This window comes from Camponotus vicinus, unplaced genomic scaffold (genome assembly GCF_025532165.1).
Source record: "Camponotus vicinus isolate PSW18456_S1 unplaced genomic scaffold, iyCamVici1.0 SCAF_1, whole genome shotgun sequence".
NCBI classification, from domain to species: domain Eukaryota; kingdom Metazoa; phylum Arthropoda; class Insecta; order Hymenoptera; family Formicidae; genus Camponotus; species Camponotus vicinus.
This window is the reverse complement of record NW_028141945.1, coordinates 38,744,002-38,760,839: the sequence shown is the minus strand read 5'-3', so window position 1 is coordinate 38,760,839 and position 16,838 is coordinate 38,744,002. Positions and strand designations below refer to the sequence as shown.

Sequence of the window (16,838 nt, the reverse complement as noted above, 5' to 3'; positions counted from 1 at the left end):
CATATTAATCATACATTGTCTACCGCCAATATTTTTATCGATGACAAGAATTACCATCTATCTATTTTATCGACTAAATATAATTTTTTTATTCCAATTTGAATTCAAATACAGACTGCGCATACTATACGAATTATTTCTAGATATACGAAGATTTATGAAAGAAGTAAATATAAAATAAAAAATATAAAAATTGTTACAATATTATAAAAAAAGATGTATATCTCAAGAAATCTATAAAATATAAAAATTGTATTTTTGCAAAACAATTAATCGTATATATGTATATTATTCGTCAATTACATATATTTTATTTACAAATTGTCAAATTTATGAAACCAAACATTATAATGTATAAAAAATAATGTAATAAATTGTAATGTATGTATAATTATAATAAACTATAATATTAGTATTATAATTATAATCAAATTATAAAATATAGTAATTAAAATGTATTATATATATACACGATGTTTCACATATAATATAATCTTTCACAGAATACATAAAAGAACTTAATGTTTTTCTACAAGATTAATCACCATTTTTTAATTGCACATTAAATTTATTAATTCTCGCTTGTTTTTATAATTTAAACAAAATGATATAACGAGTTTGAAATAACGTAATTATAAAAAATGATACAAAGAAAAGAATTTATTTTACAAAATTGTAATTCGCGAATTGTTTTAAATGTGAAAAAGGAGATTGGTCGTTTTTGGAAGTCTATTATTGTCAAATATGCAAATACTATCATCGATTGTATACCGATTTCTTCGATTAACGGATTGCATAGATATATCTGTCGCATCAGACAAATTCAAATTAGAAAATTTCAGATGACTCAACGATCCTGAGGAATATCTGTAAATAGTAAGATCAATGAGAACAAGAGAACATTAACAAAAAGAATCACATTATTTAGATATCTTTTGCTTTCATTCTTTTTACATACAGTAACGATTAATAATCCCACACAGCAATCTATATCTCAGACGTAAATCAGATAGCATTTCGTCAATAAATTTTTGTTGTATTTGAGATATCTTGATATCTGATATATCTTGAATATCTTCAGAATATCTGATATCTTCAGAATATCTGATATCTTAATTATCAAAATATTCTAATAATATTTTTACGAAAATATAATCTTTTCTATCTGATTTGTTGCAAGATCAGATATCATATCTCAGATGAAAAAATCATACATTTTTGCAGTCTGGAAGATATCTTATAGATATCCCAGTCATATCTGAGTAGCATTATTTAAATCAGATATTCTGATATTTAGATATCTCTTAGATCTCTCTATGATATATTTTGCTGTGTGGGATGATTTAATTTCGTTCTAAAATAATATACGGCGATAGCCGTAAGATGCATCAAAATCAATGTCATTCGATTGATTTGTGCTTTTTTTACCGTGTGTTTAGTGAAATCGTAGAAGAAGGCTGGGAGTTGATCGTATTTGATGTAGATTTCGGAGTGGTCTGCATCATTTGCAGCAGCTCCTCGTCGAGCTTCTTTTTTTCAGTTTTTAAATACATACACTTGTCTAGCAATATTTTCATATTGCGTCGCAATAGAAAATAATATCTTTTCGTCATCTCGTATTTGTCGTCCTTGAAGCGTACAATCGCATATCATTATTGTATCGTTGTCAAAATTTAAAGATATACATAGGAAAATAAAAGAAGTATAAAGTATATTTAAGAAATATATAAAAATAAGTGAGAGAAATATGAGAAATATAATTTATATACAAGAATACGAAAGCGCTCCATTGTTATTGTCAACTGATTGCTCTGAGATATCTCCATGTTTAATAGTATTTCCAAAATCTCGGTGAAAGGCGTAAGAACCGAGATCTTCTTAGGCATCAGTGGCTTTTCTAACAGTAAATATGCGGGACTAATATATTTGCATTGAAAACACTGTTTTTTCACTGCAATAGAAAATATGCAATGGTAAAAAATTAATAGTGGAAAATTAATCAGTTGAAATTTACTTCCGTTATCGATTACCATGTTGTAGGCAATCCTGACAATAAATGTGACCACATTGTGTAATATTATAAGGCGGTTTTCCTTTATAAATCGAGACAAAGCACTTGTTGCAAATTACTGTATCCATGTGTAAAATATGGCTGAAAAAAATTTATGCAATTTGCGATTCATGTGTAATATATCTTTTTCTCACACCGTCCAAACAATTCAAATAATTTTATTCATTACATATAAAGCGTGTCTACGCAAAATCAAATTCACTTTTATTATGAATCTAATTTTCAATTGATCCAACGTATATTTTTTTTTTTATATAATATAAGATAAAAGCGATACGATTCGAAATCATTCAATGGCGCTAAAAAACTAAAGTTACGAAGGTTTCGTAAGCGAAAGTACGAAGTAATGATTTTTGATTGGCTCTTCAATCCGCCATAATCGAAAATGTACACCTTGTCACAAAATGGCGATTCAAGAGACATTTTTTGCGAAACGCGCTTCAATATTTACACTTTCTTTATTTTTCAATATTTTCAACGAATTACGATAAATATCAACCCGATATTCGATGATGTATGAAATTTATCTCTTTTAAAAAATAAATATCGCCGAGTACAAAAGATTTCCCCAGAAATTCCCTAGCCTTCGTTAGCCAATCGGTGCGTTTCAACAAGCTGGATAGCTCAGCCTTGAGAAAATATCGCAGAGTCGCGCAACTAAGTATCATGATGTTACGTAGTCGAACGCTGCTATCTCGACGAAGAGTTCCCGATACATAACGCGTTGATTGTTTCGCGCGACAATTATCGGGTGTACGCATACATATATACACGTACGAAGGTGTGTAACGGCAGACATTACGTCTTAGGGATTGTCGTTTACGAAAAGTCATCGCGTAATCGTGAAGATGCGATACCCGCGCGAATGAGCGGATCCTTAGGTGAAGAATAATGTACTACATACGTGCGGCTATGCATGTATATAGCCGTGCGCATAGCATGCATATACACTCGTAACAATACATATATATATATATATATATATATATATATATATATATATATATAATATATATACACATACACATTACATATACGTCAGACATCGCATACTGTTACATCCGAGTCGGGTTCCGGTCTTTACTCCGGTCTCTTACTTTTTTTTTATTCCATCCAACGTCGTGTCGTGTCGTCACGTTGACAATTCTCGCGAGCGTCGAGACGTCAAGTTGGAAAAACGCAATCAAATCGTTGTATCTCGCTCTTTCGCGATAATTTCTTTTATCATCCGCGGGACGATGGTCGCGATTACTCTCACGTATGATGTTGCCTCGTCGTCACGATAGTTGCATTCGTTTCACGCAGGCATCGATTATTGGGCTCGGTTATTAATCTCTGTGAGATTATCCGTCCAACGTGTTTGACAGTTCTCTTTTCGTTGATCATTGGTTCTTACGCGATCACGAACCCACGCCTCCCACTTCGAGTGTCGCGTCCGCGACGTCTGGTAAGCAATTAATCGAACGAGTGCCCGAGACGCGACTTTACTTGCAGTTTTGTAGAAATTCTCATAATTCTTCATTGGTAGTTATTCCGGAGAAAAAAGAGAGGACATCGCGTAAATTCGACGATATAGAGCTGCAATATAGATTCTCCTTTATGTACTTGCATTTTTTTCTTCTGACTTTTATGAAACAATATAAGTGCATTCTTGAAAGTTTTAAGAAAATCTACAGCCAAAAAGAACAAATCTAACAAATTCATTTTAATATTCAATTTTTTTTCTTATAAATTTTACTTAATAATAATTGAAAAATGCATTTTAATTTCAGTATTCAAGAATAATAACAAAATAATATGTTAAACAAGACAATTTATAATAAAATATATTAATAAAGAGAAAGATAGCTAAAGGAGAATTTGATTTTAATTTAAAAAAAATTTTTCTCTTCTACTCCTGCTCTTTTCTCTATTTCTATTTCTAATTAAATAATTTAAACATTGACATTTTAAACATGTTTAAAATATTGAAATATTATTTGCATTAAATCGGTCAAATAATTAAATTCTCATTTTTGGAGCAAGTCTAAGATGAGCGGTTGTTGTCTTAAAATTTGGCACAAACCTTATACACATATACACATATATATATTATCTTTTATTTGTATAGAGAATAATTGAATATTATTATTGGCAGATAACTATAGCTTTAATAAATTGTGTCACAAGTTTTGAATTATAAGAAAGAGATTGTAATCATGGAATCATCAGATAGAAAGAATGTATATCTTACAAAAACTGGCGATAATTCTTTAAATTCTGGAATGAGAGACACTATGATTGTTGGCCAGACTAATATGGCACCAGGTATATAGTATAGTATGTATATAAAAATTGCCTCATGGATATATATTATAGTTTATATTATTCCTTTTGTAGAATGTGGCGGAGAAGGCGTGATGAAACCTAACAATGTATCAAGTGTCTCTACTAATCAAACCAAGTGGTCCACTGGTCAGAGTAAAAATTTCATCATCAATGCAGTGCCGGTGAAGAATGAGGTATAACAACTAGTACAATGATCTAATAATGATTTAAATTTGGAAAAATTGAGAAGTAAACAATTTCAAAGAAAGAAAAATTACACAGTCATGTCTAACTGATACAAAAAATGTATTAATACATGCCTTGTAATCAAAATCATATATGAAGTCATATGTAGAATAGTTAAAATTAATGAATGAATTTTGCAGATTGTACATCTGGAAGATGGTAATGCGCATTGCAATACTAAGAAAATGTATTACTACGATAGACATTATACTGGTCATGAGGAACCAGAGAGACCAACACGTAGAGGAACAAAAAGATACAGAGACAAAGATGCACCAAAACGAGCATTGTATGTTAAGTTGTAAACATTTGGTGATAGAATTTTATTTTCAAGACGTACATCTTCATATACATGCTTTGACAATCTCATTGGGTGCATTTTCTAAAAATATTCAAATGAAGATATTTTGATCAATACAAGTTATCGAATGTTGATGCTTGTACAATTAAGATACTTATGTCTGTTGCATCTCTGTGTTAATATGTTGTAGATCCGCGTTTTTTTACTTTTGCCAAGAATTACGTGGCAAGATGAGAGAATTGCACCCCGAGATGGGAGTAGGTGACATTGCGAAGGAATTAGGAAAATTGTGGATGAGCACGGATCTGCAAACAAAATCTAAATACATGGCAATTGCAGAGGAAGATAGAGCCAGATACGAGAGAGTATGTTTATATAAAAATGTGTTTAAAATATTCAGGATTATATTTATATTTGATAGATTTCTATTGCCATATAGTAATCGATTATCTATATAAACAATTTGCAAATTTAACGGAATAAATTTTAATGCAGGAAATAATCGCATACAATAAAAGAGTGAAAAATTATGATCCAGAAGAAGTTGGAACTGTATAAGTTGTATGGTGGATACATATGGGACAGGAAAAACTGATGATTTTATTCTAATTCGAGCACTCGAGCGCAGCAAGATACGAGAGTACAGGACGATATTACTAACATAGTATTACTGACTGTTGTATATATTATGTACACTGTTGATATTGTCCGGAAAAGAGAAAAATTTACTTGCAAAAATTCGATTATGGTGATAGAAACAACCAGATTCGGGGAAGATATAAATTCCAAATTTTTTTATAATGAATTTCTCCATCACATGCAGACGCTATATCATATACATAACTAATGTGTGCTAATATATATAAATATACCGACGATATGTAATACAAGTACAAACTTCGGTTATCTGAACGCTTATATAACATGTTGATTTTGGGTAATCATACATTTGGTCATTCAGCATTCGGATAATCCGAGTTTTGCTATATAAGTTTTAGTGATAGAATAATGGTAATTCAAGTAATAGTAACTGCTCTACTATTATGGTACATTAATATTAAACAATAATAACAATAATAATAATATTGGTAATGTTAGACTGTAATAAAAGCGTATATATTGCACCATGCACCTATATTGCATTATAAAATTACAGTAGGTTGCTTTGTTAAGATAAAAAAAAATGAAAGGACTGGAATGATAAAAAAAAACAAGATAATTCTGCTATATGACAAAACTGTATACAATGTTTGGAAAATTTGCTGCAAGAGATTGTATTGAGAATAACTTTGCTGCCTCGCAATAGAGTTGATTTAATTATATAATAAATTATAATTTTAAGATGTATACAGTGGGTAAAAATAGCATGCATTAAATTAGTTGAACTACATAATTATTTTTAAACAATATTAATTTAAACAATAATATAATGTAACAATTTAATGTAAACAATATTAATTCAGATGAAGGATAACAATCAAATACAATGCTAAAAAAGCTAAAAATAAGAAATATGTCCAAGTGAGAATGTCTAGGCAAATACAAGCTCAGATCAAATTGATTACTAAACTGTAATCGAATTGAATAAAGATCAAAACTAGCTATGTATTTTAAGAGAAACTATTCTACTCTATTACATAAATATCAGAGCTTGTGTACACTGACTTAAATATCTTCACTGCAGATTTTTCTAAGAAAATTGGTCAATCTTTATTTAATTTATTTAAAGAATTAGATAACAATATATAATGTTACCAAAAGCTTGACATTACATCATGCATGATTATTAATCAATTGAAAAAATTTTGATATCTGATTTAAATCTATGAAAACAGTTTCTAATAAAATTAATTGAAAAAAGATATTGTCCAAATGTTTAAAGATTTTAACAAACGGTATAGAAAAATCTGTCAAATCATTATCAAAAAAACTATAAGCTGTAATGAATGTAATAAAATATTAAAGCTTATTATGTTACTATTGCTTGGTAGCATTATGTAATAAATACTTTCTCAGTTAGATAATTTTTACTTTTCTTGTATTTTGTTATATTCAGATATTAAGATTAATAAACTGTATCGTTTTTTAAAATAATTATAAAATTATAAAAAATTATCGATTTTAGATACATTGAGGTATTCTTTTTTATATTTTATAATTTTAAGAAAGATACATGTTTGAAATATTTTGTCTACCCACTGTAAATATTTTTTATGAATGCAATTTATATATTTTTACTTATAATCTATTATTCTCGTAAAAGAATAAAAATTTTTATCAAGATTCGAATTGTGAAAGCAAATTAATAATGATAATAGTTTATTAATGAACAAGCATAAAGAAGGCACAAAAAGCATATTGTGCTTACTTTTACATTGAATAAAAACCGAGAATAGAGTGAACATTGTACAGTGCACTTGACTTGTCCCCTTGCTTATACACATATATTCATATACTTTAGCATGTACATCTCGGAAATATATATATATCGAGATCCCGAAACAACGGAATATATATTCTATGTATTTTGTTCTTTTTTTCAATAAAGGTAAAGATATATGTAAGAAAAATGCATTGATTTTGTATAAGTCTTGTTTATTTTATAATAATTGTTCTCTTCGTGAAATTTCTTCCAAAATATATTGTCGCTCGCAATTTCTAAAACGAAATCGCCAACAACTCGGCCGCACATCTTTATATCATGTTAAAATCTACGTACAATATTGCGAAACGTGCGGTGAAAGACAGATAAAATAAAATGGTCAATGGTTTTGATGTATTGGAGAGAAAATATATATATATATATATATATATATATATATATATATATATATAATGTATATATTTATATATGTGTGTGTGTGTGTGTGTGTGTATGCATACACATATTATATATATGTATGTGTCAAGGATATATAATATATATACATATACAATATATATATATATATATATATATACTTTATATACAGTTTCTTATAAAATACATGTATATATTAACAAGTAAAAATCGATACTTATCACATAACTAATTTCTAATATATCAATGACATGGGAAATTTTCTGACCACGCTAGGTTGTATCGCTACTACTCAAACCATTTTTTTGATCCAATTTATTTGCATTTGTCTTAACAGTATATATGAAGAAACTTAAAGCTTCCTTTTCCACTACAGGGATGGTCTTAAAATGCTTCATGAGAGTCTGTAACAAAAAGATATTCAAATAATTCTTAAATTTATCATCATGAAAATATTTAACAATGACAAAAATCATGAATATTATTTAAAAAATATTTAAAGTGCGAGTATAATATTTTAAAACGTATCTAAAATGTAATATGTATATTGATGTTTTGATATATTTTGTGAATATGAATAATTCAAAATTTATGTAACATAATTTTATTTATGTCTATATTTTTTATATCTCATTATTACTATTTTATTATTATTTCGCATATATTATAAGAAAAAAATAAATAATAGAATTAAAAATTGAGGAAAGATTATATACTTACATCTGCTAACTGAGCTTTGTTAAGACCAGGACGTGTGGGAACCTTATAGTGCCTTTTGTACCGCCTCAAAGTACCAACTTGCAATTGGAAGAGATCAACCTCTGGGAGATCATTGTCAGTTTCACCAGAATCCTCTTCGGAATCTTTGCGCCTACGTTGCTGCTGCTGCTTAGTCCTTGCGCATTGAATCACTTGCTTATGATAATCACAGATATATATGTGTCTTGCCTGTACCCAATACACAAAAAAAGAATAAAAAATTATTAATGGTGACAATAGTTTCATGCAGATATAATATCTAAAAATGTCATAGTTTACAAAAAGGTTTGATTGAAACATATTCAGTATTTCAAATTAGTTTGTTAAGTATAAAACGTTAAAAAAATTCTGACAAATTTATAAAATGCTCTTATAAACATCTGATAACAAAATACTATTTATTACATTAAAGTGACAAGTTTAGCAATGCGTCTGTCGGTATTTGACTTCTTAAGATATATCACCCAAGACAGTAATAATTTAACATCGTATCCGCCGTTTATCCGAAATATAACTGAATCACTTTGTTCACGTGGCTGTAATTATCGCGGGTAATATCGAAATATCGAGAAATATTGCCGACATAAAATACCGATGTTGAGAAAGAGAAGGAGAGAGCAAACAGTCGGAAGAAGCGCACGCGTTTACGTTTTTTGCATATGTCATACGCACCATGTGATCGAGATTAAGCTTGAGCCGCCGTTGAGTGACGGTTTTCTGGATGCGTTTGCTGTAGGACGCGTTGCCGGCCGGGCGGGAGCATCGCTCGCCCTCGTCGACGAGGCAACAGATCTGGTCGGCCGCTCCCCGGGAGTCCTCCTCGCCGGTGCTGAAGCCGTTCATTCTGCCCCGCTGACGACGATTCTCGTCTCGCTGCCTAGTATCTAGCGGTAGCGTCGTCCGCGTCGACGACGACGATTCGCGCGCACGTTGCGCTCGTGTCAAAAGCCTTCTCCGATCGTGGAACGGACGGCGACGGCCGCGGGACGGGGACGACGACGACGACGACGATGACAGCAGCACGCTAAGCGACGTCGCTCGCTCATAATTTTCTTCCGCGCGCGCGATCAATCCGAGGCCCCGAGCTCGCCGAGCCGAGCGTTCCCCTACCTCCTCCTTTATAGATTCGCCTGTCCGTCCCTTTTGGGACGCGGTCTACCTCGCGGATCTACCTCGCCGGTCGCCCAGTCTTTGTTCGCGGGAAATCGACGACGGTTCGTGGGAAGATCCGCGACCCCGGACGGGGATCTCGGCCAAGTTTCGCTGCCGCACGAAGCCGGCAACGGTCAGATCGAGTTGGCACGCAGCACGCAAGTACGTACGCACGTAGGGCAATTTTAATTACGACACGACACGCGCCGATAATTTACGCTCGAGCTATGGTGCTCCCGCACAAATGTACGCAAACGCGCGAGAACAATTCAAGGGTCTCTCGCTCGAAAGAGATTTTTTACTGTTTACTCGACCGAATGCACATATGCACGCACGACGATATCGTTTTCGACTGCGCGTCACTGCGTGTCCCGTAAGATGTTTGGCCCACGAGACGAGGGGGGTATCTCGCCAAGTGTTGCTCGACGGTGTCGGCGTTTTTTTTTCTCCGCGCATGCGCGTTGAACGCGGCCCGAATAAAACCCAAAGTCGTAAACAGCGCGATGCTGTGCGGTTGGTCCCTCTCTTTTGTTTATGTTTGACATTTCTAAACGCTGCTTCAAAATGTTTGGAAAATCAATAAAAGGTGTGTGAAATGAGCCTACACGCATTACTCGTATTTCACGCACACACACACACATCCACACCCACACCATGCACAAGTCTAGTGATACTATGACTGCCAACTCTTTAAACCGAAAATATTACTAAACGTGATTTGTAATCGCATTTGTTGCCGATTTCCACGTGCATTTCAGAACAATTCTCGCGTAATCGGATTCGGCACGAAAGCAATTCTATTTGTGCGATGTGATAGGATAATTTATATACGTGGAGATATTAATTATATATTTACGGATATAATGATGATTTAAAGTTTCTGCTCATTATTAAAGTCTAGTGAATATGAAGAAGTCGATCTACATATTTTTATTACGCCAATGTTAGGCCTTGCGCACAATAGGAAAAATATTAAATATTAAATTTATAGAAAGAGAAAAAGAGAAGAGAAGGGTTCCTTTCTCTTTCTCTCGTTCTATAAATGTAATATTTAATATTTTTCCTATTGTGCGTAGGGCCTTAAGAACATACGTTTCTTTTTACACTAGAAAGACGATCGATTAACTTTTCCGTGCATTTTCCTTGATGCTTCGAACGATAAAAAGTGGGAAAAAACGGCGTTTTTTTCGTGCGACGTATTTTTTTCCAAACAATATAATTGATTTCGGGACGCGCGATTGAATTTCTTGGACAAGAAAATGGCAGGAGCAGACGACGGCGTGGCAAGGACAAGTCTCGAGTTTTCTCCGTCGATTTTTTTTCGCTCCGACGTTGGCAATCCTGCGTCAGCTCGGTCGCCTCGGCGTCGACTGGCGCCATCTACGATAGAAACGATGCCTAACCTCAATGATGTCGCGGAGACGGTCGTGAGGATGTATCGGCGAACGAAGGGAGAGACGACGCGCGGGATCGGTCGTCGGACGCGTCCGCCCTCGAGGAGGCGGCCACGACGGCGACGAGGTCGGTTGCGTTTGCCGTCGAACTCGCAGCTTTGCCCGCACGCATTTTCCCGCCCTTTCGATCAGCCGACATTTTATTTGGTGGGGGGCAAAAAGAAACGCACCAAAACATAAAAGGTCGGCGCTGATTGGCTTACTTTTTGCGGCTTATCTGAAATAAGCCAATGGTAACGGGGAGATTTTCCCCGTACACTGGCCGTATGCCGCACGAGTGGCGTGGGGTCGCGATATTCGAAGCTGAAGAATCCTTTTAGCCGTAGCGGATCCCGTTCCAGGTAAGAAAAATCCAAATATTTTTCGCGGGTCGCGTTGACAGATTCAGCGGATGGCTCGCGAAAGTTCAGCGCGTACGTCCGCACCGCCGGACCCGCCCAACGCGAGCGTGTCCGTTGGCCGTAGGCCGCTACCGTGCTGCGTTTCTCGTACGTATACCTTTTATTTCCGTCCTACCGTCAGCACACGGCAGCAAATGGCTGCCCGGACGGACGCGTCGCGCGCGCACGTCTCGCCGTATTTATGTCCTTTTGTCGCGCATTATCCGAGATATCGCGCGATTAACGTACGACGGTGAGATCCGCGCGAGTCGCGAATACGCGGATACGCTGGGAGGCCGTGGAAACGTTCGCGGCCGCGGCCGCGGTCGCCGCTCGCTCGCTCGCTCGCTCGCTCTTTCGCTCGCTCGCTTGCCCGCTCGCTCCGCCGCGTCAACGACGTTGACGTCAAGGCTACGCGCGCTTACGTGCACGACCCGCGTTTTGCCTCGCTCGCGACGCATCGCACGAGGCATTTTTTTCCCCCGAGGAAGACGACATAACCGTTCGTCGACGAATCAACCGCACTCTCAGTCATCGCTTCGCCGTACACGGCATCGTATATCGGGACGCGTTGCTGCTAGTTTTCCCGCTAGCGATTCCCTCGAAAGCTGTCAAGAGCGAGCGAATTTGCGTCGAGATTCCGAGAAGAATCGATGCCTCCTTACATCTCTCTCTCTCTTTGTCTCTCGGATTATTTTTCTCGACGATCATATACGCGCTCGTTATTGCCAGCGAAATAGATCGTGAGCAAACGACCGAGGAGGAGTTGGCGGGAGGGCAAGATAGAATAACAGAAAGCGAGAGAGAGAGAAAGAGAGAGAGAGAGAGAGAGGTAGAGAGACAGAGAGGAGTGTTTACACGTAGGCGTTTCTCCTACCGACGGTGCATCTCGCGCGCGCAAAGCGCGGCGTAGCATAAAGGTGCGTCCAGACTTGTTACTACGCATCGATTGTACATTGTAACGAACGTTATGAACGATGTTTTGATGTTTCGGACACATAGCTGTCATTCGTAATGCCGTGCCGTTTAGCGTCCCATTTGTGCTATTGTGATAGAAAAGGATATTTTAGATACATTTATTTCTCTTTTTTATTTAAAACGCGTTTTTCCTATTTTTTTCCTTTTTATTTAACGTGGTCACAAGTTTGGTCGCAACTCTTGGAGCGCGCGGCGGGCGGTGGAGATGCCAAGCGTGTCGTCGATCCACTCGCTTGACATTTTACTCGCCTGTCAATCATATGACACGGCTTCTCGCGCGCGCTCGAGATGGATACATATGTATATTTCCGCGACACCCCATAAAAATCGATTCATTTTAGTCATATTATCTGTATGCTTTTTTCCATTTTTGTCTGTTCTCTTTCTCTTTTCAGTGCTGATTATATGTTTTTGTTTAGTTGATAACAGTCCTGTTTACTAATCGTATTACACAAGAATTTTGATAAAATGTTTTAGAAATGTTTTAAATATGTTGTCTATCATAAGTATGTATATGTGTATATGAATATGTTATTGCACTGATATTAAAACAGTTTATTCATTACAATTAAGATGCAAATATATAGGACGTTATTATAAATTTCTAATTTTACGAATTTTAAATCATTAAGACGCAAATTACAATTAAAACCATCTGTGTACGATAAATCATCTCTGAAGTTTTATACATCTTTTTATACATCTCTTTTATTTTGAATATAAGATATGGAAGAGAGAGATAATTAAAGGAAGAGGCGTTTTTTACAAAGAAAATATATAAAGGAACAGTCGCGTTAAATTTTTTAATTGTAGCAAAGAATTTTTAGAAAAAAAGCAAAACTCAAATTTTGGAAAGCTTTATAATATCAAAAAATAAACAAATAACTCTGCATCATTCTTTAAACTATAATTTTGTTTTCTAATATAAAGCATAAAGCTTCGTTTGTTTAATAGCGCTTGTAATAGAATCTGTGATAAAGAGAGAGCTACTTTATAAGATTATCAAAATTATATTCAATTTCTATAATTCGCATAAATTTATAATTAATTATCGAATGAAAATGATTTCATCAAATCGACAGCAAAACAAATTTCTGTCCTTTACGAATATTTCTTCACTGATCTGAAAGGATAATCGATTTGTGTGTTTATTTTCTTTATTATTGTATCACTTTCGCATAGCCATACATAGTTCCTCTTCCGGTTTCCAGGAGGAATCTCGGCTGTTGTCCAAGACACAGACTTGTATAAACGCATCGCTCGTGTATTACACTACGTCTCAATGTTTCAAAGCCTCGGAAGCATTTATGAGCTTTAACGAAGCTTAAACTCGGTGTATACTTATACATTGGCTCTATAGCACAGTATATGTAAAGAAAAACACACAGCCGCAAACATTTTTTTTTTTTTAGTGCACAACATCTCGTCGATCGATTATCCGCAAAAGCGCTCGGTTGGAACAAATCGCGCTTCTCCCCGCGCCTACGTTCGTTTCGGATAATCGGCTTTCCGTCGTACACGCTAAGAATTACGAGCTCGAGAGTTATGAGTTATCTAAGAGTTACATCACACACACCGCGGTGCGTTACAAGTATAAACGCGCGTGCTACGTTTCATTTTTATTTTTTCACTACGCGAAATTTTCGACCAGAGACTTCCCCTCTCTCTAATGAATCACGAAACATCGAGATTAATTCTTTTTCCGCAAGATTATGTGTTACAATTTCGCGCGCACAACAATTATTTTCCTAAAAGTCAAGATAGAACTATCTATATTATTTTTGTCTCTCATAAAAAGTAGTTTCTGTCGGTTTTTATACTTATAAATAACTACTATTTTTATAAAAGAATTCAAGTGAAATTGATACGTAGATACACATACGTAGATACAGATTCGTTATATAAATTGGTTTTGATATTTACTAAGTTGTATTTAATTATCACAACTATGGAAAAGTAAACATAGAAATAAAATTAAACTTTCAAAATTATATTCTCTCGTGATTTTGTGATTTTTATTGTAAGATCTTTATATTACGGAGCAATCTTTTTTTTTCTTATTTAAAATTGTATTTCTGATAAATAACAAAGTTGAAACTAGTTTGAAAGATGTGATACGATCCAACATACAAGAATTAATTAAGAATTTATTACATATTTAAAACATACTTTTAATTTTTAGAGAATCTTTAGATATGCTGTCAAATTAAACTTTATCTAAGTTTATATATATATAATATATATATAATATTTTGTTTGTTTCAACTATTCGGTAAAAGGTGAACACCGGCCGGCAGGGCGCGACAATTGTATCGCCACATGGCACGATTCGGTACCCTCGAAAGGCAGATGGTACGAATTCGAAGGGTTCCCGCCATTGTGACATCATTGTTTTTGTTCCGTATATAGCCACGTATTGTATTAGATAAAGAATTACGATACACATTTCGGAAAAGAAAAACGTGTCACCGTAACGCGCACGTCAAAATGTGGGAATCGGATCTATGAGATAGGGCACTCTTCTTCTTCGTTCACTTATAATAATCGAAATTGAATCTTTCAAAATTTTAATTATAGAAAGCTATAAGCTATAAAAGTTTATAAGAAATTTTATCTCGAGCCATAAAATCGCTAAATAAAACTCTTCTCGTACACATGTATCTTGACGAATCTGACTTTGTATTGAAGTCATTCAACTTTTCATAATGCATATGTGCATGCACACATTCAACAAGGTATTCTATTGGACAATTTTGGATAATTCAGTCTTCAATCGTTCAATCGAATATTTTAAATCTTTAAAACTACATGCGTTAACATTTTTCGAATATAATATACAGATATTTTCGAATGGAATCCGGTTCGGCCAATATTGAGCCATACCAACATGGTTGGGCAATTCGAATTCATCTTCATTCGAATCCATTTTCATTTTTCTATTCTCGTTCGGCATTCTTTTTCTCATATTTCTATATACTATTCCATTTCGTTGTTGCTTCTTCTCGTTTCATTTCGTTAGAAATTTGCTAATTTTTATATTTTCGGACATTACGTACGATACGTTCGTTAGGTTGCCAATGCTGGGCCCTGGGAATGCACGATGGCTTTGTCTCTCTTCGTCTTTCTCGCACTCCCCAGTCCTCTCGATTCTCTCGCGCCTGTGTACCCTCTCTCCCACTCGCCCCTCCTTCCCCTTCTAGCCTCGGCAACGCCACTACCTCCGTCTCTCTCGCTTTCCCTGTCTCCCTTGCTCGCGCGTCTTATTGACCCGGACCCGGTTCTGTTCTCCTCTCTCTTCGATTCGCGCCGGGTTACCCGCGCACCGACTCACCCGCCGCCTCACGACGGCAAGGGTTGCCCAGAGGGAGAAGGGGTAGGAGGGTGGAGGAGGAAACGCGAGGCGATAGGAGGGACGGGGAGGACAGGTCCGACGCACAGGTCCCGCGATATACATTTTCATTTCATCTTCCTGGCGCGCTATCGGAGACAGAGAAAGAAAGAAAGAAAGAAAGAGACAACGTATTCACGGGAAGGGGTCAGGAAAAATTTCGGCCATTCCCCCGAGATCGGTTGGATTCTCTATCCGGTTCGCGCGAGTCGGAATTCGCGATATTTGCGACTTCACCAGCCTGCTTGTGAAAGAAAGAGTCGCGATGCGAGAATGGCGTGCGCATTACATTCTTGCGACTGTTGTATCGGTAAAGAGATAATGAGGGGTATAAGAGAGAAAAAATAAGTGCTCGTGGACGAATAAGCGGTAAACTATAGCGGCAAATTGAAACACGCCGTGTCGTTCAAACCGTCGTACAAACGAGGCTTTGTCTTTCATCGAATAATAACTAATTTAAAATATTTGAGCAATATGGAAAACAACTTATAATTTGCCGATTAGGGAATATGATCAGTGAAGGAGTAAATTGAATGGCGATTAATTGTGTTAGAAATTATTGAAATTTTATAATGTTTATTAAAAAAAAGATCTTTAAGATGGCGGATGGCGCCTTGCCGTAGCTCATACGTGTGCTGATCAATTCCGTTAGAACCTCGAATCCGGTCTCGCAGGGACGTTCCTCGAGGCGCATTCCAAACTCGCGGAATGAAAGATTTTCCGGAGAGTATTTTCAAAGATTCTTCCGTATCGGCCGAAATATATCGTTGCCGGTCGGTAAAGGCAGCGGCATGCGTCCTCGTCTTCGTCCTCGTCCTCGTCTTTGCGCGTACGTATTAGCGGGAAAAAGGGCAAGCGAGAAACAGGAAGCGTCGCCCGCGCTGTCCGATGTGGGGCAAATTCCACCGAGCTAGCGAGAGCGTAGCGGTGTAACGAAACTAAGAAAGATAAAAAAGAGAAGAGAGAGAAACGGAAGAAAGAACACGCAATGACGACGACGAG

General features: G+C 35.8%; 3 protein-coding genes across 4 annotated transcripts; 1 reads left to right on the top strand and 2 right to left on the bottom strand.

Annotated features, from left to right (window-relative positions):
* Positions 1-619: 619 nt before the first annotated feature.
* Positions 620-3,752, bottom strand: LOC145966379 (uncharacterized). The gene is made up of 5 exons (XM_083090436.1): positions 3,169-3,752; positions 2,031-2,152; positions 1,770-1,951; positions 1,429-1,628; positions 620-867 (listed from the first exon to the last, which is right to left on the bottom strand). Exons 2-5 carry the CDS (start codon positions 2,137-2,139, stop codon positions 693-695), a joined length of 666 nt encoding a protein of 221 aa, XP_082946562.1. The 5' UTR covers positions 2,140-2,152; positions 3,169-3,752; the 3' UTR covers positions 620-692.
* LOC145966397 (uncharacterized) lies at positions 2,742-7,499 on the top strand. 2 transcript variants are annotated; one of them, XM_083090452.1, is made up of 6 exons: positions 2,742-2,952; positions 4,209-4,378; positions 4,451-4,572; positions 4,765-4,913; positions 5,116-5,290; positions 5,421-7,499. In XM_083090452.1, the coding sequence occupies exons 2-6, from the start codon at positions 4,270-4,272 to the stop codon at positions 5,481-5,483; spliced, it is 618 nt and encodes a 205-aa protein (XP_082946578.1). In that variant the 5' UTR covers positions 2,742-2,952; positions 4,209-4,269; the 3' UTR covers positions 5,484-7,499. The 2 variants fall into 2 exon arrangements, with proteins under 2 accessions (XP_082946578.1, XP_082946585.1); XM_083090459.1 differs by lacking the exon at positions 2,742-2,952 and adding an exon at positions 3,134-3,518.
* A 265-nt stretch (positions 7,500-7,764) lies between these two features.
* Positions 7,765-10,300, bottom strand: Sap30 (SIN3-associated polypeptide 30). Its single transcript, XM_083090470.1, has 3 exons — positions 9,157-10,300; positions 8,446-8,673; positions 7,765-8,129 (listed from the first exon to the last, which is right to left on the bottom strand). The coding sequence occupies exons 1-3, from the start codon at positions 9,325-9,327 to the stop codon at positions 7,998-8,000; spliced, it is 531 nt and encodes a 176-aa protein (XP_082946596.1). The 5' UTR covers positions 9,328-10,300; the 3' UTR covers positions 7,765-7,997.
* Between the last annotated feature and the right edge of the window lie 6,538 nt (positions 10,301-16,838).